Source organism: Penaeus monodon, chromosome 18, assembly GCF_015228065.2.
Source record: "Penaeus monodon isolate SGIC_2016 chromosome 18, NSTDA_Pmon_1, whole genome shotgun sequence".
NCBI lineage: Eukaryota > Metazoa > Arthropoda > Malacostraca > Decapoda > Penaeidae > Penaeus > Penaeus monodon.
Window position 1 is genome coordinate 43,649,308 of NC_051403.1, and position 26,038 is coordinate 43,675,345.

At 39.2% G+C, this 26,038-nt stretch overlaps 1 protein-coding gene across 4 annotated transcripts in view; it reads right to left on the reverse strand.

Moving 5' to 3' along the window:
- Positions 1 to 6,450: 6,450 nt before the first annotated feature.
- LOC119584517 (mediator of RNA polymerase II transcription subunit 23-like) overlaps positions 6,451 to 26,038 on the reverse strand; it is a 20,508-nt gene continuing 920 nt past the window's right edge. The window contains exons 2-28 of one of the 4 annotated variants that reach the window (XM_037933169.1): positions 23,800 to 23,984; positions 23,168 to 23,317; positions 22,742 to 22,874; positions 22,287 to 22,469; positions 21,782 to 21,887; positions 20,731 to 20,912; positions 20,263 to 20,508; positions 19,471 to 19,591; positions 17,249 to 17,417; positions 16,854 to 16,959; positions 15,390 to 15,569; positions 15,065 to 15,185; positions 14,630 to 14,813; positions 13,801 to 13,979; positions 13,406 to 13,575; positions 12,257 to 12,414; positions 11,895 to 12,075; positions 11,513 to 11,655; positions 11,073 to 11,214; positions 10,633 to 10,732; positions 10,163 to 10,399; positions 9,595 to 9,754; positions 9,239 to 9,359; positions 8,598 to 8,764; positions 8,056 to 8,209; positions 7,574 to 7,756; positions 6,451 to 7,155 (exon numbers count right to left, since the gene is read on the reverse strand). In XM_037933169.1, coding sequence (XP_037789097.1) covers positions 6,784 to 7,155; positions 7,574 to 7,756; positions 8,056 to 8,209; positions 8,598 to 8,764; positions 9,239 to 9,359; positions 9,595 to 9,754; positions 10,163 to 10,399; positions 10,633 to 10,732; positions 11,073 to 11,214; positions 11,513 to 11,655; positions 11,895 to 12,075; positions 12,257 to 12,414; positions 13,406 to 13,575; positions 13,801 to 13,979; positions 14,630 to 14,813; positions 15,065 to 15,185; positions 15,390 to 15,569; positions 16,854 to 16,959; positions 17,249 to 17,417; positions 19,471 to 19,591; positions 20,263 to 20,508; positions 20,731 to 20,912; positions 21,782 to 21,887; positions 22,287 to 22,469; positions 22,742 to 22,874; positions 23,168 to 23,317; positions 23,800 to 23,984 — 4,533 coding nt within the window. In that variant the 3' untranslated portion in view covers positions 6,451 to 6,783. The remainder of the gene's footprint in view (positions 7,156 to 7,573; positions 7,757 to 8,055; positions 8,210 to 8,597; positions 8,765 to 9,238; positions 9,360 to 9,594; positions 9,755 to 10,162; positions 10,400 to 10,632; positions 10,733 to 11,072; positions 11,215 to 11,512; positions 11,656 to 11,894; positions 12,076 to 12,256; positions 12,415 to 13,405; positions 13,576 to 13,800; positions 13,980 to 14,629; positions 14,814 to 15,064; positions 15,186 to 15,389; positions 15,570 to 16,853; positions 16,960 to 17,248; positions 17,418 to 19,470; positions 19,592 to 20,262; positions 20,509 to 20,730; positions 20,913 to 21,781; positions 21,888 to 22,286; positions 22,470 to 22,741; positions 22,875 to 23,167; positions 23,318 to 23,799; positions 23,985 to 26,038) is intronic. The other 3 variants (XM_037933172.1, XM_037933170.1, XM_037933171.1) reach the window with 3 other exon arrangements.

Genomic DNA, 26,038 nt, shown 5'->3' on the forward strand with positions numbered 1-26,038 from the left:
AAGGATGTCTGATAGGTTGGGAGGTCGGTGAAGGGGGGATAGATGGGGGGAAAACAGAGGTATGAGTTGTTTCAAAACGTGGGCACGGTAGTAGGATGTGTGGGATTGGAGTGTCTGGTGGTGTGTATTGACTTTATGAGAGTTAATGAGTTACATAAGGGATTCACGTGCGTAAGGAGGGAGTGGAAGGGATAGAGGGGATGGTGGGAGGGTTAATATGGGCGGGGTTGAGGTCGGGGGGGATGGGCTGTGTTGGGAGGGGGTAGGAGGATAGGGTGTAGGGGGGATATCGTTAGGAGGAGGATGGATATCAGCAGTTACTTGGAGTGTGGAAGGAGCAGGAGTTGTAAGATTTGGGGGTTGATTGTCAGTTTTCATTAGGTAATCTTGAATATTTTCAATGGTTCTTCTTCTGATTTGGTTCGGGAGTTTTGGGGGATAAAGGATTTCTTGTGAGGGGGGGGAAGAGAGGACTGGTGTCTCAAGCATAGGAGCAAAGGGAGGTGGAGGTGATTGTGTGGTAGGGGAAGAGGGGGTGGAACGTTTGTTCTGTCTGTTACGGGTAGTGCGAGGAGGGAGAGGGGGTGTTGGGATTGTAGTGGTGATTGAAGTATCTGTTGTAGAGATTGGAGTGTCTGGATTTAGGATGGCAAAAGAGTTTGACTGGGGAAAGTAGGAGGTAGAAGAGGGGGGGTTAGTTTTAGGGGCGTGGGTTTAGGAGAATTGGTAGAAAGAGCAGTATTACTGGAGTAAGGAGTAAGGGAGAAACCACGTCGACGTGCTTCTTGTCTGGCTTCACGTAGTGTGAGTCCAAGTTTGAATCTGAGAGTTGCTACCTCAGACTCAAATTTTAGGTGGGACAACCCTATAAAATACATTATGGGGGCCGCCACAGTTGGCACATGTGCGTGATTGTGCAGGGCAGTTATATCGGGTATGGCCAGGTTGGGCACATAGTGGGCATCTGGCTGTGGAACGGCAATGTTTGGCTGGGTGTCCTAGACGCCAACAATTTTGGCACTGACGTGGAGGGGGTTGGTATGGACGAACAGGGAGGGATTCTCCTCCTATGTAGACGTTAAAGGGAAGGCCATGCCTACGGAAGGTAATTTTGGCTATGTTAGTGGGTTTCTTTCGATGACCTGTGGGGGGAATGGAGTAGCATTGTACTGATGTTGCATCATAGTCTGTGAGACAGGCAAGTAGATCTTCTCCACAATCTGACCAATCTTTGTCATAGATTGGGCAATTTGCTGGGGAGATTGAAACTGTGTATCGAGGGTTGGATGGGGTTCTGCAAGGATGGGGTTACCATATAGGTCTGCTAGTTTTGTTAATGCTATAGCTTGGTTTTCGGATGTTACTGTGACAAGACGGGAGCGGTCGGGTCGGCTACGGAAAGAGACTTTACCTACTTGTTTTTGGAGACATTGTTGGAAGAGAATGGTGTTGTCAGAGTAGGGAGCTGTGGGAGGGATCACGAAAAATCGGTCCCATTTGGCTGCGCTGAAGAGGGTATTCAAAATTGTTGTAGAGATAGGGGTAGTCGAAGGGCGGGGGCGTGACGAAGATGGAGTAGTATTTAGGGAGGTAGTGTTATGGGGAGGTGGGCAGTAAGGCTGTAGGGTATTAATAAGGGAGGATGGGGCGGCCGGGCCATAAGTGAAAGGCCCGGGCGAAGCCAGAACTTCGCAAATCTCAAGCAAAGGAGGATGGGGTGGTTGATGTTGGAGGTTGTGGGAGTAGAGGTGTTGCAGTTGACCGTGCTGGGAGAGTGGAAATGTTCCTTAAGGGTTGATTGTTGGCTACTGTACTAGTAGGTATTGATGAGGGGGTAGTTATTGCAGTGTTCGGAGCCGTGGTCAAAGGAGAGCCTGGGGTCAGGGGAATCTGGTGGGTTTACATCGTTGGGGCTATTTGATAAAGGGGCAAGCCTCATTGCCCCTAATAGTGGGGATAAGTTTCATTACTGGCCATGGTAAGCCTGGATTATGTTGGGGATTAAAAACAGTCCACCCCTCAGGGTCCCCTTTAGGGTAAGGGCTAGATAACTAAATCAGGGGAATACCGTGCCCATGGCTCCCTCAGGCCGTTCAGGACTGGCACAAAGTCAGCTTTCATCCTTTCAGCACGGCTCTCACACCTTAGGAGGTGGATAGCAGAAGGGTTTGGTGAAGGGACAGAAACGAAAAGTGGGAAGGAAAATAAAGACCATGCAAAATTAGTTGAGTCGAGGGCTGAGTCCCAAGGTTGGGGAGTTCCCCATCATTGGGTCCCAGTCTCCGCCTCCTAAGCCCCCCCACGACAACAACGGGCAAGGGATTGGGGGGGAACCATTGTCGTAGACAGTGCAGTTTGCCGGGGTGAGAGAGTTCTGGTACAAGTATTGAGGGAGAGATGAAGCTTGACAGGAATATGTTTGCCAGTGAAGTCAGGGTTGATAATGCTTTAGCTTGGGATTTAGATGCAACTGATCAGGCGAGAACGATCGGGCCGGTACGGAAGTAAACTTTGCCGACTAGGTTTTGGAGGCATTGCTAGAAGGAGCGTGGTCAGAGCGAGGGGCTGTAGAGGGAATCACGAAAAAGATCTCGTTTGGCTGGACAAAACAGTATTCAGAAAGCTTGTAGTGGGGGAGGGGGGAGTAGAAGGACAGGAACGTGTGGAAGAGGGAGTGTGTCGAGTGCTGGACAATATGGCTGCAGAGTAGTAAAAAGGAATGAGGGGGTACAAGATGAAGAAAGCTTTAGGGGTGGAGATGAAATAGTGGATGGTGGGAGAGGAATGTTTTCTGGATGTTGAGTAACGACCTGCTTTGATAATTTGCCCTGGAATGAGGCGAGTAGGTATTGAGGAAGGGGTAATGGTTAATGGTTAAAAGCAAGAGAAATGTGCTAGACATCTAAGGTCATGTAGCACTATAGTTAATGTTTGGGAAGGGTGGTTGAGTTAGTGATTAGTTGTCTAAGCTAAAGGAATTGGTGAGTGAAAGGGTTAGGGTCGGGTGTGGTAAGGAGTTAGATTAGATGAAGGTGTACGTTTAGGAAAGAGAATAGGTTGTTGAAGCAGAAAGTGTGGGATTCTGAAAGGATGTCTGATAGGTTGGGAGGTCGGTGAAGGGAGGATAGATGGGGGAAAGCAGAGGTACGGGTTGTTTCAAAACGTGGGCACGATAATAGGATGTGTGGGATTGAAAGGGGAACATTACAACTGTGCAAGGGGGCATTGGTTTGAAAGGGAGGTGTGACATAAGGTGTTTTCTGATTTATAAGTATGGATGAGACATAAAGGGAATGTGGGGAAAAGACATAATGATAATTGGGGGTATTGGAGGTGTGTTAGAAAGGTCTCTTGAAGGGATACAATAGATGGACTATAAGAGGAAAGGATATGACGAAGGTCAAGTCTGTGGGAGCGGAAACCGCGAATATTCCAATGGAAGGATAGTTAGACTTTACTGATTTTGTAGGGGGGGAAAGCAGCTTAGAGGGGTGGGAAAAAGTGACTGAGAGGTGTCTGAGATGGGAGAGGTGGGGAGGTGGTGTTCTACTATGAGGGGTATTGGAAGATGAGGAAGGGGATACTTAGTGACCATAAGGATTCATTTCCGTGCGTATCCAGGAGGAGGTGGGTAAGGGATCGAGGGGTGGTCTGGGCGGGATAATGTGGGCGGGGTATGGCGGTGAGTCGGCCGGTGGATGGGCTGTGTTGGGGATGGGGGTAGGAGGATAGGGGTAGGGGGATATTCGTTAGGAGGAGGTTAGGATACAAGCAGTTAATTAGGAGTGGGAAGGAGCTAGGAGTAGTTGTAAGATTTGGAGGTTGAGTGGCAGTTGTCAATTAGGTAATCGGAATATTTTCAATGGTTTCTTCTTCTGAGTGGTTTGGGAGTTTTGGGGGATCTAGGCTTTCTTGTAGGGGGGGAAGAGAGGAATGGTGGTCTCAAGCAAAGAGTTTAAAGGAAGGTGGGGGGTGATTGTATCCTGTGGTAGGGAAGAGGGGGTGGAACGTTTGTTCTGTCTGTACGGGTAGTGCGAGGAGGGAGAGGGGGAAGGTGTGGGGTTGTGGTGGGATTGACGATATCTTGTCGTAGAGATTGGAGTGTCTGGATTTAGGATGGCAAAAGAGTTGTGACTGGCGGACAGGTAGGAGGTAGAAGAGGGGGTTTTTAGAGGTAGGGGGGCTTGAGAGTTTAGGAGAATTGGTTTTAGAATGAGCAGTATTACTGGGAGTAAGGAGTAAGAGAGGAAGAACCACGTCGGACGTCGTTCTTGTCTGGCTTCACGTAGTGTGAGCCAAGTTTGAATCTGAGAGTTGCTACCTCAACTCAAATGTAGGTGGGACAGCCCCGATAAAATATCATATGGGGGACGCAACAAGTGGGCACATGTGCGTGATTGGGCAGGGCAGTTAGGAGATCGGGTAATGGCCAGGGTGGGCACATAGGGGGCATCTGGCGTGAGGAAACGGCACTGTTTGGCTGGGTGTCCTAGACGGCCAACAATTTTGGCACTGAGTGGAGGAGTTTGGTATGGACGAACAGGGAGGGATTCTCCTCACTATAGTAGAAGCTAAAGGGGACAGGATCATGCTCTCACGGAAGGTTAATTTTGGCTTGTTAGTGTGTTGTCTTTCGATTACCTTCTGGGGGGAAAGGAGTTAGTAGCATTGTTTTACTGACGGTTTGCACATAGTATGTGAGACAGGCAAGTAGCTATTCTCCACAATTAGACCCATACTTTGTCATAGATGGGCAATTGCTGGGGATGATTGGATGAATGTTCCGTTGCAACACTTAAGGGTTGGATGGGGTTCTGCAAGGATGGGGTGACCATATATGCTGTTAGTGTTTGTTATGCTAAGCTTGGTTTTCGGCATGTTACTGTGATAAAGACCGGGAACCAGTCGGGTCGGCTACGGAAAGAGACTTTACCTACTGTTTTTTGGAGGACATTTGTGGAAGAGAAGGGTGTTTTCAGGAGTAGGGAGCTGTGGGAGGGGATCACGAAAACTCGGTTCCCATTTGGCCTGCGCTGAAGAGGGGTATTCAATAGTGTTGTAGTGCATAGGGTAGTCGAAGGGGCGGGTGCCATGACGATGGAGTAGTGTCTGAGGGACGGTTAGGTGTTATTGGGGAGGGTGGCAATAAGGCTGGAAGGTTTGAATAAGGGAGGATGGGGTGGTTGATGTTGGAGGTTGTGGGTGGTGGTAGAGGTGTTGAAGTGAGCTTGCTGGGAGAGTGGGAAATGTTCCTTAAGGGTGATTTGTGGGATACTGTACTTAGTAGTGTTATGACTGAGGGGGCAGTTATTTGCAGTTGTTCGGAGCAGTGGTCAAGAGGAGAGCAGGGGTCAGGGAATCGGGTGGGTTGGGTTTACATCGTTGGGGCTATTTGAGAAAGGGCAAGCCTCATTGCCCCTAATAGTGCGGGATAAGTTTTCAGTACTGGCCAGGTAAGGCCTGGATGTAATGTTGGGGGCTAAAACAGTTCCACCCTCAGGGGTCCCCTTGAGGGGAAGGGCTAGATAACTAAAATCAGGGGAATAACCTGTGCACCATGGCTCCCTCAGGCCGTTCAGGATGGCACAAAAAAAAAAAGTCAGCTTTCATTCCTGTCCAGCACGGCCTTCGCAACACCTTAGGAGGTGGATAGGCAGAAGGGTTTGGTCGAAGGGACAGAACCGAAAGGTGGGAAGGAAATAAATTACCATGCAAAATATGTGAGTCGAGAGGGATGAGTCTCACAGGTTGGGAATTCCCATATTGGGTCCCAGTCTCCGGCCTCCTAAGCCACCCCACGAACAGCAACGGGCAAGGGAGTGTGGAAGAGGAAGAGAGGGATAGAGAGAGAGAGAGAGATGGGAGAGAGAGAGACGAGAGAGAGAAGAGAGAGAAGGAGGAGTGAGGAGAGGAGGAGAGGAGAGAGGAGATAGAGAGGAGAGGGAGAGAGAGAGAGAGAGAGAGAGAGAGAGAGAGAGGAGATATTATCACTATCATTATATCCAAAAGAACTCGATGATCGCTTTTCTTTACACAAATTTTAAACAGAATGGCATCCTTTCCAATTTGAAGTTTAAAATGTAAGCAGCAGATAATCTAAAATATTAATCATGTATAATATTTCATTACCTACAAAAGAACAAGCAAGTATTACCTAACCACATAAAGGACAATATTAGGAACAATAAAACTGGATTTGTTAAGAAAAAATTCTATGCAAAAATATATTTCAAACTACGACAAATAGGTGAAACAGAATTGTAAATGCGACTTTACCGACTAAAAAATATAGGATAAACAACAACAATTTTAAAAATAGAACTTTCTTCTAAATAATAATGTGTAGTACATCTTTATCATGATAAAAAGATAATTTAGAATAAAAAAAAAAAAAAAAATACTGAACAAGATACAACAGAACATTTTACAAGGAGAAAATAAAACCAGAGATTCATTTTCTTCATTTTTGTCAACTCCATTGACATAACTTATAAAAAGATTTGTACACTGGATGAGGACCATGCCAGGAATAAACAGGTACCTTTCACATCAAAATCTACTCTAGATTCTTTTTACAGGTAGCAAATTACTAAAAAGTTATATGTTCTCTTATTTACTGCTTATGTTGATACAGCATTCATTATACAAACATGGAAATGAAAATGTATTATTCATTTATTGTTCTTAACATATTCCACATAAGGATGAACAAATGTATTTTTACAATCCCAGCTGTGAGTCCACTGGCCTCTCCACCCCGCCCCCCCTCCAATACCACCGTGATTACGATATAGAAGAATTAATGGGAGACGTATCCTGCAGGAGGGAGGCGAGACTCGAAGCCGCGGCAATGGACCCCATACTCATTCCCCCTGATCCTGAGACCCCACTGCCCACGCTGCTCGTCTGGCCCAGGCTGGACCCCATGCCACTAAGGGAACCTAGGCTTGAAGCGGGAGTCCCAAGGACCGACCCTGCGGACCCTGTGCTGCCAGTCTGATTGACATTGCTTCCAGGTACAGAAGCTGTGGCAGTGTTGTTGCTGGTGTTGTTAACTGTGCCGGTGTTGCTTGTGGCATTGGTGGGGGTGCTGCTAGGGGCAGTACTGGCTGTGTGTGCCGGAGTTGTACTACCTGGAGCATTATTTGATGGGTTCTGTGGATGAAGGACCCAAAACTTTCATTAAGAGAAAAAGGTTTATTGCCAGGATGATTACAACACATTAATACAATATTTTATAACTGTAAATAATCTTTATAATGTCATACTCTTACATATGAGCTTATGAAAGTTGCCTGGAGACATTTGAAACATAGCTATATAAATACATTATTAACTTTGAATGCATGATCTGTTTCAATACAGTAATCATGTTTTTCATAAACTTTACATTTCCAAAGTGTGTCCTTTTGTTTTCATACCATCAAACATGCTTACTCTCGAGCTAATAAAATAAACAGACTCTTCATAACTACCCAAGGCATAAAATACAGTAGGACCAAAACAAAAATCAACGGCAACCGCATAAGCTAACCACAAACAAGGAGTAAAAACACACATCCAACCTACAGACCTCAATGGAATCCAAATTAAGGTGTGTGATGAAGCGCAGCCTCCTCTGCAATGCTGGTCTTAGGCTCCGTATGATGCCCTCCACATCCGTCTTGATTGAGTCGCCAGTAAACATGTACTTGATGTGGTAGAAGACATCACAAATGGGGTCCATGTACTTTAGCTCTGTGACACTGTGATCAACCTTAGGGGGGGAAATCCTCGTTAGTTGTAGTTGTAGTTGAACCTGATAGTGGTTACTGTTGGGATTTATTTTACTTTACATATTGGTAATTTGTAAGTTTTGGGGACATATCAACAGAAATGTTATGTATAATGACCAAATATAAGCAATGTTATAGATTATTCAGATTTTTCAGCAATTTCTGCTTTAAGAGGAATTTCCTTACTAAAAGAAACAACTGACTCAAAGCTTTATATTAGCAAACTCACTACCTCTTTGAAAATATTTGGCACAACATTTTACATCTACAATCTCCCTACCTTTGCCAGTGCTTCATAAAGTTCTTTGGTTACATCGAAGACTTTCCGCGCAGACTCGTTATTGAAGCGCTGGAGGAAAGGACCAACAAGATGGCAAACAACAACTAGCTGTTCCTCCGTCGTCAAGATGGGGCGTATACGTTCTCGCAATAACCTTCACAAAATTGGAAGTAGTTATTATATAAATATACAAATGTCCTTTTGTTTTAATAGTCACCCAACACTTTCCATCTTTTTTTTTAATATTCAATATTCCTTCATTATGCTTTCAAATAATACCAGTTTAGTGATAATGCAGCATCCCATCATCTGTCATCCAGTATTGAAGTTAAGGTTAAGAGTACTGACACCTCTGCAGACATAGACATGCCCCAACACACCACACATACACACAGATGCATCAACTATATACATAAACCCATAAACAAACAACCCCACATCCATACACACACATTTACACTGTATTCTCTCTGTATTTTAATTAAACTCGATAAAAAAAAACCCTGACTGTGCACCAAACCCACAAATACCCCCATACTCACTGTGGGATCCGCCCAACTTGGCCAAATGATGCGTGATGCCAGAAGGCATGTGCTATGGCCAGCGTCAAGGCTGCATTCATGTCGCTCAGGCAGGACTCCAGCTGTTCCAAGTTCAGCATCGAGAATGGGTCAAGTGTGCCTACGCCCGGGGTGGCCAAGGTTGGGTGCTGGGAGTGTAAATGGAAAAGGAATGTCAAAAGATATACTTGCACATGCACACGCACACGCACACACGCACGCATGCACACACGCACACACACAAAAAAAAAATTATCATATACTTATCACAATGCCTTTCCCATGAAAAAAACATTCACTAATCTAACCTCACTGGCAAGAAAAATGAGGAATCACAAAACAATTAGACAAAAACAATGAAAACCTAGTAAAAGAATTTCACTTAACTTTCTTGCTCTTAGGTTGGGTATATTCTTTTCAAATGAAATAATTTCAATGCTTATATTTTCTGCATGCACGTTTATCAAAAAAAAAATTGTAAGGTGCATATTACTCAGTATGGCAAAAAGAAAACATCAAAACTTAAAACGATTCACAATTACATTTCATACACCAAAACATCCAGACATACCCTTACATATACATATAAACTCAAAAGACATTTGCCCCCCAAAATAACCCACCTGGAGAAGGTCAATAATGCGGTCATGAACAACAATCCAGTAGGGTTCAGGGAGCCAAGTAAGAATGAGGCCGACGGCATTCACCCACTCGATCATTTCGCCTGTGGGGATGTCGCAATACCTGCAAAAGAGAGCAGTATTTGCCACGTGTTAAGACTCTACTTCCTTACATATAACAATTATCTTTCAATTTTCAGATCTTTGCACACTAACAGATAATGAAAACAATGAAGCAACTGAAGTATTTATCTAGGTTTACCCTTAAAATAAAAAAAAATTCATTTACAACACTCTTTACAACTTTTATTTTCTATTCAACTACAGACAGAACAGCACTAAGCACACATGCTATTTACCCTCTCAGCAGAACATCCATGAGCATGTTGGCTACAATGGTGGGGTTGCTTGGGAGAGCCATCAACTCCACACAGCTGACATGAAGAGCATGAGCGCCACTACTTGAGAATTCGTTGAACCTCCATTCAATAGATGGAAATACCGCTTTTCCTTGCATAGCTGTGACACTTTGTTAGGAAAAATAATTTGGACAATGCACAAAAATTAAGTTATACACCTCATGTGAAAGGGAAGAACAAGATGGATTTTTCCTTTTTAAAGAATGTAAAAATGTTTTTATGAAGTAATTATTAACATGAAAACTCAATTAAAAAGACAACAAAAAACACAACAGCAATACATAAGTAAGATATTTCATAACATACTGTTACCTCAAATTTTCACAAGTGTCTAATCTTAACAAACCCAGTAACTATAATTATAATAATAATAATAATAATAATAATGATAATAATAATAATAATAATAAAAAGACACAAAAGAGCAACTGCAGTAAAGCAGCGAATTCATACACAAACACCAAATCCACAAACGAAAACTGAGAACAGCAACTTCTACAAAGGATACTGTGAACGAGGCGGCGGACCAGCGACGTGTAGTAAGAGAGGTCGGGATTCCACGCGATGTCGTCTGGGGGTCGTGCCAGGTACTGATGGTAGGCCTCGGTGAGTGCCCAGCCCTGGGGGTGGATCTCCTGCTGGGACATGATGACAGCCACCACCAGGCGTCGCTTGAGGTTGGGGCGCTCGCGGAGCTTGTTCTCGTAATAATGGAATGTGTTGTAAAGGTAGGTGATGGGACGGTCTGGAAGGAGAGTTTGGGGTCAGGCAACTTACAAACAGATATACACAGCTATGAGAACAATACAGATATAAGAACAGACACACTTTCACACAAGCACACAAACATACACACATAAACAGCCATTCCTTTTTAAACTCCTACCACAACCTCTTCTATCTATGTATCTATCTATATACTATTAGCTGGGACAAAAAATATGTTTCAGTAGATATTATATACAGAATAATATATACCATGGAATTTGTAGAGCATTCCCAACCTCTCGAGGATAGTTTCAAGGTTCTTGTGCACTTGATGAAGTTCTAGGAACCTATGAATGATGATGTCCAACACCTAGACAGAGAGAAAAAAGAATCACAATAAATGTATAAATGTTTTACATGGGTGCTATAGTATATATACAAGATTTTCACACTAAGACACAAATCCTAAATAATTTTCTATATCGATTCCTGCCAGGTCGGGAAAAGAATATCAGAGAATAAATGATAAAAAGGCTCAACATAATCTCAAATTCACATTATAAAAAAGTCATAAAGTAACAAACCTTAAATAATTTCTTTAGTAAAATGATAAAAGTAGTGAATTTCAGACCCATTTCCTTCATAAAAAAATAAATCAAATTCAATTCCTTAAAACGAACAGCTTTCCTTTACAGGAAGCCCCCACTTACCGGGAGGAATCTAAGGCAGACGTTACTGCAGTAGATTGGGAGGGTTTGGTACTGTGCTGTGAGGGTTCCTTGCTCTGCTAAGATGCTCTCTGGAGAAAACTTCTCTGGGAACTTGCGGTGGAATGCCATGTGTTTGTCGTACCTGTATGTGCACAGTTATTCATTAATTTATTTATATATATTTTTTATTCTCTAAATGTTTGTGTGTGTGTTCGGCTTACACGAGTATATCTACAACTAGGCTTTTGTGCTATGAACAGATTATCTCATTTCCAAAACATACCAGGCCAAGCTTACCAATTCATGCCAAATGCAGTCCCTAGACAAGATAAGCTGCGTAAGTCCCCAACGTCCCAAAAATACGTTTCTCAAATTGTTACCCAGGAGAGTGCCCCTAGCCTGGATAATGCAAACTCACTAGCAAAAAGAAAAGGACATACCAGTTACTCTGCCGCCAGTGATCGGGGGAATTCTCCTTGACAAATTCCTGGACGCGATTCCTTAATTCACATGGTTTCAGGAGCAACAACTGGATGATGAAGAAGCATACATGTGCTTCACTGCCCTCCTGGGTCCGAAGGGCCTGTATTTTGAAATTATATTAGGACAGATAACACCTCTTTTTTAGCGTCATTTACAAGCAACCTATACAATATTTGAATCTAATGAAATTCATCATTAATCAAGTGCTAACAGCATGAAAAGTACTAAAAATCTACTTCAAATATTCATCTAACCTACCTCAACAAAAACTTGAATATTAAAAACTATTTGATTTTATCAGTCACAAGGCAATCCAACAAAAGTGAACTCTCAACCCACCAGACACAGCATGAGTCGATCAATGGGAACGATGTTGTAGACCCAAATGATGGCATTCATCGTCTCCACATACTTCGTCACGTGCTGCCCCCCTGCACTGTTTGAGAACTCCAAGACCAGGAAATCACATAAAGTACGCACATGGGCTGCAAGTTGTCGTGGACCCACGCGTTCCAAAACCCTTGAAAGAAATAAGTTGAGACATTGTAACCGAATCATTTACCAAAATTCTTTTAACCTTTCAATTGTCACTGTTGAGATATTATGAGAAATAATAATAATAAAAAAAAGATAAATAAAAAATTATCACTGACAATGACAAAAGACTTAAATGAATGTAACCAAACCACTATTTAACCTACTTGTATGCAATGGGTGGTACTCGGTCATTGTCTAAGACCATCTTGAACAGGAGGCAAAGGAACAGAGGAGAGGTGTTGTGCTGAAGTGAGAAATGGGCAATAATGTCTGTCTCATTGCTCATGGACATCCACTTCCGGTATTCTTCCTCCACAGCTTTCTGGAAGAGAAAGCAATTTTTTATAAAGTTCTATAGACATACACAACTGTGAATTCACACCCACAATTAGAAAGATTGACAGACATACACAAACAAATGCACATGCTTGCACACACATACTCTCCCTTGCAAACAAGATCATGCACATGATAACACACGCGCTCAAGCACTCACTCACCCATGCATACACACAAACTCAAACTCTTACTCATTTACTCACTCAGTCATTAATCAAATGGTACCAGATACATACACTATACATGGTAGTTGTGTTTTATAAATTTTCTTAGCACTTAGTCACCAATGAGTCAGTTACTAAGCTTACTTGTGCTTATATTAACCCATTATTCCTGGTTGTCAAAAATTTCTGAGAGCAATTAAACTCTGGTGATATCTGGCGATGGCCCAACAGTGAGCACGGGAGTCCGCTTCGTTAAGCCGAATGTCCCGCTCCACGCGCTCTGGCGTGTTGCCGTGCGTACAAGCTGAACCTCCCAACCATGCGGTTCGCTATGACGTTCTAGCATGTCACCCGGCAGGAACGGGTTAAGAAGTCCTGGCATCAATTGGTTATAATCTTATTTGGAATTATATCAGTTCTACCAAACACTTTCAAAGCATTACTCAAACACTGTCATAAATAAGTTCAAACTCAAAACATTCTCTAAAACATATCAGTAGTGTTGGATATTTCTCTTGAACAAAACTGAACCTGAGCAGTGCAGATGACACCAAAGTTTATATCAGACAGTTATCAGTTACTCTATACACTGGGATCCAACTAACAAACAAAATCAAGTGTGGTATCACAGATTAATGCTCTGAACTGAATATGTTCAACCATACACTATGAGTATGTATCATACAGAAAGTCATCAGGCATTGCATTGTGTATACTTATAGCCTTCAAGTTGTATGTTTATGTCTTTCATAAGTGATCTGAAGGAAACAACATCAGAAAGTTCTTGCCTCAATACGTTACAGTCCTTACCTTTAGTGTTTGCATGTTCTCCCTTGGGGCAGCATACTGGTGGTAGAAGTCAGCTATGACAGGCGGGAAACACTGAATGGTGTGGTTTGCCCAAGTATGAGGAGTGTGTGTCATCACCACTTTCAAGAAATCGACACACCACCTTGCTGATTCACCTGTGGTGTCACAGCCTGCAATTTTGGAAATAATAATAATGTCATGATCTTTTCTGCTATGTATGACAAATCCTACAATTTCATTATCTATTTCCTTTTCAAAAATGTATACACAAAATCCACAATTACATATTTAAAAGCAAAGCTCATTTAGTTCATGCCTTGCTCAAATATACTACAAAATTAAAATCTACAAAAAATAACTAGCTACTAAACAAAAACCATTGGATAGTGACGCACATTCTTTACCTGTTACATGCATTGCCCGGGCCATGGTCAGCACAAGGACACGGTTCAGTTCCTCCGAATCGGTACTTATCAAGTTGGGTTTGGTGTCGGGAGAGAAGAAGCGGGTTAGGCTGGGCATAACTTCTGAGTTTCCTAGGCCGGTAATAAGACGCAGGGCCACGCTTTCCATGCTGATGGAGGCAAGAGGGGGAAAAAACAAGGGATTTAAAACCTTCAGTAAAAGTAGTGGATGGAGAATGTAATTTTCAATGCAAAGAGAAGAAAACAACAGAAGTGTATGGATATGCTAGAGTAAATGCAAAAAGAAAACAATATTTTGAAATGCAGCAAATTCTCATTCAAAAGACTACTACTTCTAAATAAGTTTGATGTCTACTCTGTTCATATTTTGATCATATAATCCACAGAACAAATATAAAAAATAACATGTAAATGCACTAGTAGGATTCAAATTCCCAAAACCTTCAAACAACAATTTTCTTTTAAACTTTTTTATACAAATTTAGCTGCCTAATAAAGAAAACTTTAATTATGCATAAGTAAATTTTGTAATAGATACCCTCCCCCAAAAGAAAAATCTTTCCTGTTATATGAAGAACATATAACAGGATCTTCATTATGAACAATTGAAAGGATACCATGAAATGTGTAAAAAAAAAATTATATATAATAAAAATAATAAACATACTTGATATGAAATTACAGTATTTGGTATATAAATTCAAACTAAGATAGTAAATGTACTTGTATCACCTACAAACACACACACAAATATAAATAAAGATAACAAACAGTCAAACGCAATAAAACAGACACACACCAGAGATGCAGCTGCGTCATTTGGGTCATGGTGTTGAGAGGAACAGCCGCAAGGTGGTGTAGGGTGGAGAGCAGCTGCACGCGGTACTGTGGCGGGGAATGGTGGATGCGGTAGATGAACATTTCTAGGAGCGCGTGCAGGAGGCTCCACACGTGACTCTTGAATACCAAGGGCAGAATGTTGGCTATTGAGAAAGGAAGGACGAAGGAAAAAGAATCGTTAGTTCTGATGCATTGATGCTGAAATGTTGAATATCCAGACTATTTACAAATAACAAAGGATGAGATTTTGAATTAGCTGAAAAAGTTCTCTTCTACAGAAAATAACAATCATTCTAGAATTCTATATCAACACGGGTAACTTGAGACTCAAAACGCTGTTGTATGAATACAAACTTAAACAGGTTACAGCTAGGAGAACGAAATCATTACTTACTAATAAAAGTCTTAATTCCAATGCTTTCTATCTCAGTGTACACAAGCAGTCTTGCATACGTTTCTATTAGCGCAGGTGCAAGTGCAACTCCTGATTTGTGTTGCGCTTGTTTATTTATATGCTGCGGAATATATATAAAAAAAAAAAATTAAATTCACTTCTGAAGCTAAGGAACTGCTTAATGGTAGTAGAGACAGATAAACAATGTTAAAAATAAATAAATAAATATATAAATAAAATGACCTACCACATCTACACCAAGTACCAATGAACAATTATTTTTATCAACCACCAAGATTCACAAAGAGAAATTACAAACACATACCTGCCCAATATTGTGTATGAGACTCATTTTGACATGAACTGTAAGGGAATCGAGGAGTGTCATGGAGAGCGGGGTAGTACTGCCCAGAGCCACACAGTTTATTCCAGGCATTGGAACGGTCGACTTTTGGTTTCCCTGGATACTTTCGGAGAGCGTTAGTATCGGGCGTTGGAAATATTCCTGTTCAAAAAAAAGGGAGTAAATTTGTTAAGTATAAGTTGAGTTCTTAAACAGTGCCACCAGAGATGTTATGTATGTACATGCCATATCCACTGTGATTTTAGTGTATGGATTGTGTTTACCCTCTTTCCCTAATCTATGGAAGTATCATTTTTCATAGTTATTTGTAATGTTAACATCATAATAATCATAAATGTCAATAATAATAATAATAATAATAATAATAATAATAATAATAATAATAATAATAATAATAATAATAATAATAATAGTAAAAATAAAAACAATAATAATAATAATAATAATAATAATAACAGCAATAATAATAATAACAACAACAATAATAATAACAGAACCAATATCACCAGCACTAGAAAATATCCTATCGTGGAAACCCAAGGAAAGGGGAAATAATGTGAAGTCGATCGGCCTAAGCAATGGTTCCTTGATGGCTGACTTGTGTAAATACAACATACAAAACAGAACTACAGTAAACATAGCATGTTCCTGGTGGCAATGGGTTAACCCATTTCTGACAGGTGGCATGTACACACATGCCATGGCATGGCGGGACTATCAGCCGGGGGCATGTATGCACATGCCATGATGGATGTATCGAGATACCATGAATTATTTTTTGTTGCAATCACGGCAAAATAATATTTTTCTGCCAGTGAAAGTGTGATTAAGTCGTTTTTAACACTTTCTCATTTTTACTATGCAAAAGAAGAAGAAGAAGAAGAAGAAGAAGAAGAAGAAGAAGAAGAAGAAGAAGAAGAAGAACAAGAAGAAGAAGGTGCAAGAAACGGACGATTTCAACTCTATGATGCCGCACACTGCTTATTTTATTCAGACTATAGACCGAATAAGTATCAACTATGGAGTCTATATAACAAAAATACCCTTCAGTCTCGATTTATCAGGAAGTTTGGCAAGTAGAGACTTTAAAAAATAATGAAAACTGAAAATACAACATATCTTCGTAGTATTACGAAGAAACGGCATGGGATGCTGGTATTTGGCATGAGTAGTCGCGCATGCTAGGGCGACGATATAAGCCCCTAGCAGCGGGGCCCGGGCCACTATGAATACTACCCGTCGGGAAAGGGTTAATAGTAAGCACCTTTCTAAGATATATACATTACTTATACTCATAATACTTAATGTCATACCTTATACCTCAAGAGCACTTTTAAAGAAAAAGAAAAAAGAAAAGAAAAAAATCCTTAACAATGGCAAAGACAACTAGGCTAAGATGATGCAATAACAGAAATGTTGCTTCACCTGATTGGTTGAATATGCATTGACCAGCAAAGCAATTCTGTAGTCTGGTGTTGCTCCAGCAGTCATCAATGGCAGTTGTGGATTATGTGCAAGGCTTTGAAGAAATCTGGTTGAAGAGAACACACATTTCGGAGTTACAAATTAATACAAACAAATTCATATAGAATGTATCACTATCCACCTATCAAAAAACAAAAAAAATATACAAACAAACACATGCATGCAAAAAAAGAAAAAAAAAAAAAAAAGACAAAAAAAAAGACACACAACTTTAAATGTACATACAATTAATTTCTCCCAAATGACTCGCATCCTCCCAAGTTTAACAAGCAAAACTACCAGTGAGGACCCAATCTAAGTTACAAACACACACACAAAAAACCAAGGCAACACACTCATTATGATTCTTGAAGACGGGAGGAAGCATCCTCGGCGTCTTGATGTTGTCAGTCTGTGCTTTCTTCAGGATGTGCATGAGAATACACATGGCTGACATCTGCAGGGCACATCGTGAGTCTGTGTAGTCGGGAATAGGCAGGGGTTCGTTCTCAGGGTAGAGCACCTCTGTTGGAAGGGAGAGAGAAACGTGGGAACATGGATTAGTTGTCTCTAGGTAAGAAATTACATTTGAAAAGTAAATATAAGAATATACATGAATAAGAGAAAAAAGGTAAATATATGTATCTGAGTGTGTATATATACATCATCTTCATCATCTTGTATCATCATCATCATCATTCTGAATCAGTCCACAGCAGGAAGTAGGCCTCTCCCAATCTTTTCCAACTTTGTTTTAACTCTTGCATTTTTGTTTCCAGTCATGGCCCCCAAATTTCGTTATTTTGTCAAGACTTCTTGTCATTGCTCTGGCTTTTGATCTTTTTATGTTAACTATAGCCAAGTCTGTTACTTTCCTTGTCCATCTGTTGTCCTGTCTCTGACAATTATGTCCTGCCCATTGGCTTTTTTTTTTTTTTTGATGCTCCCAAGTATACCTTTTACTTTAGTCTGTTCCCTGATCCACGTTGCCTTCATCTGATCTCTTAGGCTAATTCTCAGCATCAAACTCTCCATCTCTCTCTGGGAACTTATTAGTTTCCTCTCCAGTAATTTGGTTGTAGTCCATGTTTCTGATCCATTGGTCATAACTGGGATGATGCATTAGTTAAATACTTTTCATTTGCAGATTCACTGAAGAGAACAATATAATTTGCAATCTTAGCTTGTTTTGGTATTCGTCTCCTATATTGATATCCTTTCCTTTCCATTCTAGCTAATGAATATTTCCTCAAGGCAAGATGTAAACAGTTTTGGTGAGATGTATTGCCCTATCTAACACCTCTTTACATTGGTATTTTATTGGTTTCTGTGTGAAGCTTAATGGTTGCTGTCCCATCTTCATATATATATCTTCCAATATTTTACAATATACCTCCTCTACTCCCTGTCTTTGAATAGATTCTAGTACTGCTGGTATCTGTACAGTCAAATGTCTTTTCATAATCGATGAATACCATACACAGGGTTCGCTATATTCATTTTTCTTCTCTTTATTTGGGGTGAGCGTGTGGATGTGGTCTATTGTTGAGAATCCACTGCAGAAGCCTGTCTGTTCTGGAGGTTGGTTAGACCCAGACCATCAGAGATGCAAGTTATGATGACTTTTGTGAAAATTTTGTAAGTAACTGAAAGGAGACTATGGGTTGGTAGTTTTTTAGATCCTTTCTATTCCCTTTTTTTATATAAAAATAATTGCTGCATTTTCCCAGGCTTTCAGAGTTTTTCCATTGAGAAGGCATTTGTTAAAAAGATTGGCTAGCTTCATTGTTGCAATTTCTCCTGCATCTATTATAAGGTCTATGCTAAGTCAGTCTTCATCTGGTGTTTTCCATCTCTTCATGCCTTTAAGCACTCTTTTTATTTCTTTTGTTGTGATGTTACTTACATATCTTGTTACCACATTCGCTTCTATCCACGGCTGTTCATTTGAGTTGTATAGATCCCTGTAAAAGTCTTTCATATATATATATATATATATATATATATATATATATATATATATATATATATATTAATATAATATATATATATATATATATATATATTATATATATATATTTATATATATTAATATATAGTATATATATATATATTATATTATATTATATATAGTATATTATATGTATAGTATATATTATATTATATATATATATATATATGTATATATATATACTAAAATATATATATATATATATATATATATATATATATGTATATATATATATATATATATATATATATATATATATATATATATATATATATATATATATATATATATATATATATATATATATACATATATATATATATACACACACATCCACACATATATATCATATATCAACAACAATAATAGTAACAATAAAATCAGAATTCACAGTATTATTCTTACTAACAATTCTAATAATACCAGTAAATAAAAATAGTGACCATAATAACATAAGTAATACCTATAACCATCCTATGACAATAACTATGAACATGGTTGAGAAAATTCTAACTACAATCATAACAAAGACACTACCACTATCACCATCAGGAGGGGATGCCTTACCAATGAGCCTCAAGATGGGGAGGAAGTCCGAGAAAGGGTTCTTCTGAATGCTCCCCGACAGGAACTGCAGCAGCACCCACATGAGGTGGTCCCTGCCTCGGTTAGAGCCCTTGCTCTCCAGCTGGAAGAGACACGTTTAGTACTTGTTAGGAGGTTGTTGTCAAGTTTCTCCGGAAGTGTTAAGAATTTAGGTCTTCTTGTTTTAGTCTCTGATAGTCTAGGTTTCCTTAACTGAATTACTATTATTAAAATGACATTTAAAATAGATTGATAAAATATATATATCTGTTGTAAAGATATGAAAGGTGGTTGTCGAAGAAGAAGAAGAAGAAGAAGAAGAAGAAGGAGAAGGAGAAGGAGAAGGAGAAGGAGAAGGAGAAGGAGAAGGAGAAGGAGAAGGAGAAGGAGAAGGAGAAGGAGAAGGAGAAGAAGAAGAAGAAGAAGAAGAAGAAGAAGAAGAAGAAGAAGAAACATTCTGTAAATGTTAACTGTTACAACCAATACTGGCTTAGATTAGGATAAGTTTGCTTTGGAGACTATGTATAGTGTATATATTTCTTAAAAATTATTTTATTACTCAATGAAGTCTTTACATGATAAGACCAATAAAGTTTAATTATCAAATAATAAGACCAATAAAGATTGATTATTAAATGATAAGACCAATAAAGATTAATTATTAAAAAGAGGAAATTTTAATATAGTTCTTGGTAAGTCCTACTAAATAAGGGCTATTAAAAAAGCACTGGTATCCTATGTTCATTTCACACCTCTGTATCCATATCTCCTTACCTTGGCATGTAAGCCCATGACTAGACATGGGAATGAAATAAGCTGGAACAAGACAAAATGGATCAGCAATGACGACAGGTGTGTACAGGTGCACAGATGGTGGTCGGGCGTTGCAACAGCCGTGCCGCTGCTGGGAGAAGCACTGGCCGCACCCCCAGTCAAAGCATCACTCCGGCTAAAGTCATCCAGCGCTGAAACCATCAGTTCGACCAGTTGTTCCTCGAGAGCATTGCAGCGCTGCTTCTGCTATACAAAAGGATATGTAGGTGAAAGGTAACAAGAACTATTTGCTGGGCTTCATTATGATATACCAGAAAAAACTGGTACAGGAAATAGATGTGTCAAGAATAGATGAAAAATAAGAAAACAAAAACAAAACAAAAGCACCAGCATTACACAAAATAAAATCACCTCTATAACACCTTGCAAAACACCTCCATTCATTACTCCATTCTCGCTTTTCCCTACCTTTTTCTGGATGTCGATCACAGCGTAAACCATCTCCCGGGAATATGGCTGCTTTAGGATATACCGCAGGAGCCCAGGCTGAGCCTCTAGGAGCTCGGGACTATATGGCAGAGCTCCCTTTAGCTGGAACTTGAGTGTTAGGGAGTCTAGCTTCCAGGAGTTGATTGAAGGGCTGTTTTGACCTGTAGGATAAGAGGGATCAGTATGGATGCACAAAGAGACTACCAAATGATTTAAGAAATTTAAAGGTACAAAATGCACATCAATCAACAGGAGTTAATGGTGGGTAGCACACTGGCAAATGTTCCTTTAGTTCCAGCTGCCAATTCCTCACAACCATTTTGCCGAACTATGACTTTTGACATCGTTCCACGTTTCCTTCACCCAGAAAAGTCTCTGGATGAAACAACCTGACAGGCAGGATCATCCTCAGGGATTTGTGTGAAGTGCCCATAGCACCTAACTTTAATATCCTAGATTATGTGAGTAATAAGTCTCATAATGAAATCTTTGACAGGACACATAATCCTAATACAAAATGCAGCAACCTATAACTATGGGGCACAGAGTTTGCAATCCCATAAAGCAAAACTGGTAATATCTTCTTAACCAGGGACTTCTAGCAAGAGAATTTGACTAGTTCCTAAATCTGTTTCTAAAACAACAGTATCATGACATTATGATACTTGTAATGTCAAGGTTTGTGATTTTATTATGCAGACATGCATCCTCCATACCATTCTCCAACATTTTTCAGTAACTGCACACATAAATACCCAACGAGGCTAAAGAGTGTTTAAGCTTACTTTCTAGTGACTATTACTCCCTGATGACAGCAGTCAGGACCGAACAAGTTAACAACTGTTTAGCATGCACAATTTAGAGCAGGCTATATAACACATGACATGATGGGATATCAATTTGGTGTTAGTGATAATTAAGTCATGATGTGACCAGACATCATCAACCATTAATGGGTTAGCAGAAAAAAATAGATGACTAGAGAAGACTTACTAACTTCAAAAGCAAACAAAATGTTTGATGAACATACCAGAATGTTCCACAATAGGTCGTAATTTAGGCCTCCCCACAATTGACAACATTTGAGCTGCTCTACGGAACTTGTCAATAAAATCTGTTAGGAGTGATGACATACTCTGCAAAGAAATTAAGAAGATAAATATAAAAAACAGACAAATTCCTGATTTGATGAGGGCTACTTCTTGTACAGGAAAACAAAGAATGCCAATGATTTATTATTCATTTTATCTATAATTAATATTTTCAAACATTCAACATTTTAACTAAAACTTGGAAGGCCAAGCTGCAAAAGCATGTGCAGTCTGGCTCCTAAGGAGATATCCCAGCTGCTAGTTGGTGGGCTCATGTGATAAAACGTCACCCAACATCCGTGGATTTTTTAGCCAGAGATGACAGAACATCAACTAGCAGGAATGGGTTAAGAGGAAAATTCCTTCCCAAACCAAACACATCTGACAAAATCTCCAAAAGGTCTCCATGACAACAAAACAAAGAGAACCACCCTGGTTACTCACCCAGTGCGGCCAATTTTTGTAGTCTGGATACAGCTTCAGGAGCTCATTTACAATAAAGTAGCCCGGCAAGAGGGATGCATTGCGGTCAAAGATCAAGCTCATTACACCAAGAAGAGCTTCCACGAGGTGGAGCTGCGATCTCCTCAGGTTTGTAGGGAGCTGCCTAGCTCTGTCTAGACACATCTGGAAAAGTATTAAGGGTAAGATTGCATTTCCTTAAATCACTTAGAGATTGATAGGTAAAGCACAATGCTCTTCTAAGCTCAATCAATTTCTTTTTCAATTTAGATTTTTTTTTATCATTCTAAGTGCAGACAGAATAATAATTATAATAATAATAATAATAATAATAATAATAATAATAATAATAATAAAATGAGATGCAGAAGATGAAATGAAGTTCAATTATTTACATCACCATATGTCAAAACTCACTTGTACACAGGCACTCTTACTTTCATTATTTCACGGACACCTTTGTAGTCGACTCCGCTGATGATCTTTTTGATGAGACCAAATGCCATGAGCCAAAAAATGTCATGGTCTGTCTTGAGGTTTTCGTCAGCAAGGAGACATATGCAGACAACCCTACAATAAAAATCTATTAATACAGAATCATTACCATGCATAAAGAAAAAACCCTAAAATCCCAATGGTTATAGATCAGGTTATATTCCATAACAAATTTACTCAATATACAAAGAGATACTGCCACCAAACCTCCCACCAAATAGGAGAGACAACCACTACATTGTATGTAATGCCCTCTACACTTTGAGAAATTGGCTCCCCAATTTAATAGTTCACAACTAGACTAATTGGTTCCTTAATATAATCAATGCACAACTAACTCATGAAGATACTAAAACATGAAAACTTACTTTGGTGAGACTGCATTTGTGTTTACCAGATTGAGCAAGATGGAGGCAAGAAAATGCGCACGGTAGCAATTATTCTGACAAGACAGGACTGATACTATAGCCCGCACTCCAGCTTCTTGTATACGAGCTGCTGCCTCATTTGTCGTATTACTAGAATTGAACAAAATATGAAAGTCATCTTCCTGTACCTTTCTTTACATTGTATATTATATACATATATATATGTATATTATATATATATATATATATATATATATATATATATATATATATATATATATATATATATATATATGTATATAAATACAGTGAATACAAACACATACTGTGTATATATATATGTATAGATGCACACACACACACACACACACACACCACACACACCACACGCACACACCACACGCACACTTCACACGCACACACCACACGCACACCACACGCACACACCACACGCACACACCACACGCACACGCATGCATGTATATGATGAAATTTTAAACCATTTTAAATATTTAAGAAATACAATTTTTTTCAAATTGGTTCGAGACCACCTTTGGACACGCATTCTCTCATATATTTAGTTTAGAAAATAGGAAAAAAATTAATAAATGCTAATATATATATATACACACCCCTGTGTTTTGGCAGCCTCAGTTCCTTTCTGTGCGTCCGACCCAGCATTTGTCCCAGGAGTTTCTGAAGATTCCGAGAATACTCTCTGGAGGTCAGCACAGACTGTCATCAGCCGTGTTGAGTCTTTGTCTGTTGGGTTTACTTCTAAAAGATTAACCAGTGCTTCTTGGAGGACATCCACTTTCTGTAATAAAAAGAAAATAATGAATTTCTCAATCAGTCTCTCTCTCTCCCTGCTAATTTCAGCCTGCCTGGAATTAGTTTGAATGCTTTTGGAAGATTCTTAATTTGAAAAAAATTGCCATGACAATCTATTATTCAATAAAATCAATTAATTAATTAAAGAGAAACATATGACACAAACAATATATATATATATATATATATATATATATATATATATATATATATATATATATATATATATATATATATATATATATACAAAAAAAAAAAAAAAAAAAAAAAAAAAAAAAAAAAAAAAAAAAAAAAAAACCCTCATATACAGTACTTTGAGATCCAACCAAACGAAAACATTCTTTCCTGCTGCCAAACTTTGTATATTCTGCATAAAGTTGTTATACAAAGACTCCAGTACTTGTGCTAACCACAATCATTTTTTAATGCAGATGATCCCATGCAATGTAATATAAAACATAAACATTACTTTAATTCATATTACATATAAAAAGTTATCTTCACTACCTGAACTAAAATCCTGATACTTTGGCTTTGTTACTGATAAAGCTAATAACACTGGTTAGCCTGTTAGTCCTGTGTACATGCCCTGTCAGCTGTAGGTTCATAATGTCAATTCTGCTTACAACAGATGGCTTCAAAAGTGCTGTCACCATAAGGTTAATTACAAGGCCTACCTGACTACATCTTGAATGTTCATTTCAATTACTATTATTATTGTTATTAATTTTATTATCTTTATAACTGACACTATCATTATCATCACACTACTAATGACAATCAATTTCAGTTAATATTTACAGAATGGATGCACTAAGATTGGGCAAAAGGAAGATGATATTCTTGTATAGGACAAAAAGTTGTTGTCTCTGGTAGCCTACAAGAAATCTGAAGACATGTACGGTAATGCCACAAATAAACAAAAAAATATCACAGAAAGCACCACTAACAGCCTAATTCCACTCAGTGCTCTCAAGTTTCAGCTCTATCTTGCCATGCATACCGAGGTGATGAGGTGAAAACCATGGTAAAAGTTTACAGCATTCTCCAACTCTAGTCAACAATCTTTTGGGATAGTAGTGAATATTAGTGAAATTGCTCACTACAACACAGCTGACATTATATTATCAGAAAAATAATTTTCAAAGACAGATTTTTAAAAATATATTAGATTCAGTGTCCTGGAGACTCTTTTCAAACCATAAATCTCTGGAAATCAATCTTTGAAACTAGTATTGAGCATGCCCATTATCAATTTTACATTAACCCATAATTGACGGGTAGCATTCATAGAGGCTGGGGCCTCGCTGCTGGGGGCTTATATCGTCGCCCTAGCATGCGCGACCACTCATGCCAAATACCAGCATCCCATGCCGTTTCTTCGTAATACTACGAAGATATGTTGTATTTTCAGTTTTCATTATTTTTTAGTCTCTACTTGCCAAACTTCCTGATAAATCGAGACTGAAGGGTATTTTTGTTGTTATATAGACTCCATAGTTGATAATTATTCGGTCTATAGTCCGAATAAAATAAGCAGTGTGCGGCATCATGGAGTTGAAATTGTCGGTTTGTTGCATTTTTTTTGTTTGTTGCATGGTAAAAATGAGAAAGTGTTAAAACCGACTTAATCACACTTTTGCCATGATTGTAACAAAAAAAAACTCATGGCATGTGCATACGTACCCCCGGCAGATGTTCCCGCCATGCCAAGGCATGTGCGTACATGCCACCCGTCGGCAATGGGTTAATGGCCGCATCAAAAAAAATTTTTGTTTACATCAGTTTGACAGACTGCCCCACACTTCTCACACTGAACAATATTTATTATAAACCTATGCTTTTCACACAAAGGCAATAGTTCTTCAGTTTCATATGGGAATTTTCTTTTTTATAATTCAGAAACAGCATCATCACAATTCTTACACCAGTTGGTAATTCTTTTCAATATGGAAGCACTCATGTCCATGTTGTCCATGTCAAAAATTTCAACAATTTAACCCTACAATGATGGTACCTGAAATCTCTGGGTGTCATTCA